Source organism: Belonocnema kinseyi, chromosome 2 (assembly GCF_010883055.1).
Source record: "Belonocnema kinseyi isolate 2016_QV_RU_SX_M_011 chromosome 2, B_treatae_v1, whole genome shotgun sequence".
Lineage (NCBI taxonomy): Eukaryota > Metazoa > Arthropoda > Insecta > Hymenoptera > Cynipidae > Belonocnema > Belonocnema kinseyi.
In genome coordinates, this window is record NC_046658.1 from 79,700,639 (window position 1) to 79,705,471 (window position 4,833).

At 32.7% G+C, this 4,833-nt stretch overlaps 1 protein-coding gene across 1 annotated transcript in view; it reads right to left on the reverse strand.

Moving 5' to 3' along the window:
- LOC117167939 overlaps nucleotides 1-4,833 on the reverse strand; it is an 8,712-nt gene extending 3,879 nt beyond the window's left edge. Inside the window, exons 1-2 of the mRNA XM_033353193.1 lie at nucleotides 4,546-4,833; nucleotides 932-1,338 (exon numbers count right to left, since the gene is read on the reverse strand). Coding sequence (XP_033209084.1) covers nucleotides 932-1,338; nucleotides 4,546-4,806 — 668 coding nt within the window. The 5' untranslated portion in view covers nucleotides 4,807-4,833. The remainder of the gene's footprint in view (nucleotides 1-931; nucleotides 1,339-4,545) is intronic.

Consider the following 4,833-nt stretch of genomic DNA (forward strand, 5'->3'; position numbering starts at 1 on the left):
AACCGCTCTCGCCCTACTCCTCTAAGAAACTGTGTGAGCCAGCAGTTCTAGGAAGGCTAAGAACGGGGTGACTGAAATCGAGAGTTTGGTGTATTACCGAATATTTTAAAAATATTTAATATATTTTACAAATTTTGTGAAAGAATTCCCAAAGATTTAACAAAATTGCAATGATTTCCGGCGGATTCTAAAAGATTTCAAAAAGATTTCAAAAATTTTGCAAAGATTTCGGATAGATTTAAAAGATTTCATAAATACTTCTATTATTGTACAAAGAATTGCATTATTTCACAAAGATTTTAGATATATTTAAAAGATTAAACAAAAATTACAAATATTTTGCAAAGTTTTAATATAAATTTCAAATATTGCAGAGATTTCAATGATTTTCCAAAGATTTCAATCATTGCACAAATGTTATCAAATATGTCAAAAATATTTCAAATATGAACTGAACTGATTTCAGAAAGTTTTTAATTATTTCACAAAGATTTTAGACCGATTACAAAGAGATAAAGATTTCAATGACTTTACAAAGATTTAAAACAGATTTAAATAATTTCAAAAATATTTTAAAATATTTCAACTGTTTTGAAACGATTTCAAAAGATTGAACAAAGGTTTTACAAAGATTTCCATTTTTTTTAAGATTTCGGATAGATTTAAAATATTTCAGAAAGACTTCGATTATTTCATGAAGATTCTAAACAGATTTTAATTATTAAAAAAGCAAGAATGTATTAAAAGATTTCCAGTCCAAACGATCCGATGAATTCAATCATTCGATTTCAGAGGGGATCAAATCAATACTTTGCCCCTCCCTGATCGATCTCTAGTTGGGAGAGGGTCATTTTCCCCGTGTCCCCCAAGGTCCCGCCGCATTTGTCTATCTTCTGTACAATTTAAATTAAAGTGGCTAATAATCACCTACCTCAATAAATGTTGATGGTTGTGAATGCACCTTTCGAAATCAATTTTGCTGCGAATATTTCGAAAATCATTGGCCAAAAGTTTGAATCTCACAACGCTGAACCAAAGAAGACTGGCGGGTAAACAATCAAGGGCCATTCCAGATGAAACTTGAAAACCCACCAAACTTTGGTGCACAAAAACTATTAATCTGGCTACTTTTGAATCTAGTGAAAAAAAATATTTTGCATCTGTTGGCAGAGGTATCGATAATATGAATGGACCAATAATGACTAATATTGCAGCCATGTGACAGCAAAATGACATCAATATATGTAGCGTTGCATGTTTGTCTACATAGTGCTGCATCAAATTTCTTTCTTGTTCATTGGGTTTTCGCAAAAAGTTCATCATTTCACGGAGCAAAAGCTAGAATGGTAATATGCCTGATTAAAAATACGAGAAAAGTAATAAGATTCTTGTACCAAATTTTTATAAGATGATAATTTTAACACTAGACGAGGAGTAAGTGAACAAAGCATGATAAATCCATTTGAGATGATTTCTCAATAATTAGACACATTACGACACTAGAGATAGAAGAAAAAATCAAATACTATCATATAGAGGAAACCATCCAATTGAATTATTAAAACTATTAGCTTGGATTAATGCAGTTTTTATAGCATATTGAGCAGATAAGTACAAAATGCATGAATTTTGATTTACATATTTTGAAATTTACAATATTTTTTATGCGAAATTGTAATGGGATAGAACTTTGCTATTTAAGGGTGGATGATGGACAGGCATTTGACATTGGAGCAACTCGATGTGATGAGGTACCATAAATGACTGATAAATTACGGTAAATTAATATTTTGGAAATTTTCGGATACCTGGAATTTCCGGTGAATTGTCAATTTTCCATAAATTTCTAGATATTTTTTTATTTCTTTCAAATATCTTTAGATACCCTCAATTTCTACAAAATTTTGCTTGGATTGTTACTCAAATCGAAAATTCCCTGAGTTTATAATAAAAAATATCGTTCGCAACAGGTGCTGAAAGTAGGTAGTTTTAATTCTTATGAAGTTTACAATACTTGCCAGTGACTCATCTACGAGTCTTTTCTGACTCGTCTTGGACTCGTATCCATCTCGCATTCAACTCGCCTACAACTCCCCTTTGATTCATCTCTGACTCGTACGGCAAACTTCATACTCCTGTGAAACTGTCTACTTTCCGCAATTCAATCTTCAAAACAAACGTCAGTAAAAAATTTTCTTATTTCAAATGTGCCCTGTGTGTGAACAATTGCCAATATAATCATTTCTGTAAGATGACATATTTGCCGTTCTTCGAAAGATATCGTGTTTAATGTCCCCACGTATCATAATTGTAAAGAAGATTTTTTTTAATTGATATAAGTTGTCGAGTTTAACGGCTATGACATCTCTTTATATCAGACCATAAAAGTCCTTTTCGAATCACAAAATGAAAATTCTTCTGTTTCTTAAATTTTAAATCTGTTTTTCGAAAATATTATTAAAATAAAAAATGTTGTTTAAATTGTGTCCGTGTAGTTACATTACATGTGATAACATAACAAAGCCCAAATAAAGCCTCAATTCGCACAGTCCTAACCAGAATAATATTACAAGGATAGAAATATTGAAAGAGAAGAAGGAAAAAAATTACTAAGGATAACTTTAAAATGCTCCTTTTTTGTTTTGCTAATCATTTGATTAAAATAATAATAATTCCTCATCAACTTAATAATTTTTGATGTTTTAATTCAAGTGCTAGCTCGCAACCGTGGCCGGAATAACATTATGAAAAATGGTGCTTTTTAAACATGAAATTAACAATTATATCAAGTTTCAACCCCTATCCGTGGTTGAAATACACTATATCCCGTGTGGAAATATCCCGGGTTAGCCCTGGCACAGCAAGGTGCCTGGTCGGTGACTGACCGGGCTGTTTGTTTTTTAAGAGCCTAGCCGTGCGCTGGTCGGATACTCGCTAGGCAAAATTAATGCAAAACCCCAATCGGGGGCTGACTGGACTCTGGTCGGACAAATCTTATGATCGAATGCTCCAAAGGTTGCTGACCGGAGGCTAATTGGCAATAATAAAATTGTTAAACTTTGTTTATAACTTAATTAACTTGTCTGATTTCATTGAAAAATGATGCGTATACCCGCATGGATGTTCCACGCGTGAACAAATATTGGGTGAATATCTTTTTAACACCACAAATTTTAAGGTTTCATGAGTTCAGACTTACAAAAAATGCAATGTTCAGAAAAAAATTACATTTTATGTCAATCTTAAACGTTGTAAAATAGCATAAAACACCTAAAAACCAAACCTTACACGAAAGTTGAGAAAACTTTATTATTAAGAAATTTTCAACATTCACGATAAAATTTCTGAGATCCTTCGTTAAAAATGTTTAATGTTCATAAAAAATTACATTTCCTGTCATTGTAAAAAGTTCTTAAATAGTCTGAAATGGAGAAAAACAAAATAGCACGCGTCGCAAAATTGTAATCGATTTAAATTATTTATTTAAAAAGTAATTTATTGATATTCCTGTTAAAAGTTCGTGTATTTTATATTTACATAACGCTCCATAATAATAAATAATTAGAAAAATGGAACTTAAAATTTTGTACTTTATCTTTTCTGAACTGTAGCTTATGTGGAAAGCTTTTTCAACGAGTTTTAACTTGTTGGTTTAGCGCAGTGGTTAGCACTCCCGACTGCTAAGCATTAGATTTAGGTATAGATATGTAGGTTCGATACCCCGTGGCGTTAGAAATTTTATGTGTAATATTAATGTTTAAAAATGCAATCTATGTATTTACTCTAAACAGAACTATTAATATTTAGAATCAAAATACTCGCAATCATTTAATATTTATTTTTTAAATCTCTTTTGTCTCTCAACGACTACGTGAAAATAGTTAATGTTGTCTGTGTGCTGGACGTGGGGAATTTCATATATTAATATGCTCTAATTCTACAGTAAAAAATAATCAAATTGATCTTCTAATTCAGTGACTGACGCTCTTCATACAATTGAAACCCGAATCATTTAAATCTAGTAAAGCACCAATTGAACTTGTCTGGGCCACGATCAGGCTCCCCGGCCAGCTCCCAGCCATGTTCCATGCCCGGGCGCTGGCCATCGCAGCGTGACGATGCTTGTGGAATTCCGACCAGAAGCCCCGGCCACAGCCCGACTTAAGGTCGGGCTCCCCGGCCAACTCCCGGCTTAAAGCCGAGCTCTCCAGCCCTAAACTGGCCAGCCCCCGACTTAAATTTCCACCCGGGATTATTAACTGCAAAATTTATTAAATTTATTAACATACATTAACGTTTTTTAAATATACATTATAATTCATTTATGTCAACTAAATTATGCAAGGTATGACTGCTTCACACAGCCTTACTGACGAGTTCAGTAAGGCAGGCGTTCAGTAAGGGACGAAACATAAAAAAAGCTAACTTTTATTCTAAAAAAAAATATTCCTTAAACATGAATATCTGAAAAACAAAAAATATATTATAGACCCTAATGCGAATCCAAAAAATCATATTTACAATTATAATACTTTTAATTTAAACCTGTAGTCGATGACGATGAATCCTGCATATTACAATTTTCGCTGAAGCGAGAGCCACTCCACAGGAAACACTAAGTGACTTCGACATAATAAGTGGATCATCCCAATCTTTGTAGACAGAGTACCACAAAGGAAAAAGCAATAAAAGGGTTGATATTAAACAAATAAAAGTGAGACAGTCTAAAACGATTAATTTGAAAGGTGTAAGATCAGATTCCGGTGGCCAACAGAGATTTATATTTGTACAAATTTTGGTAATCATTAAGAGACTTTGTGGTGTGACTTTGAA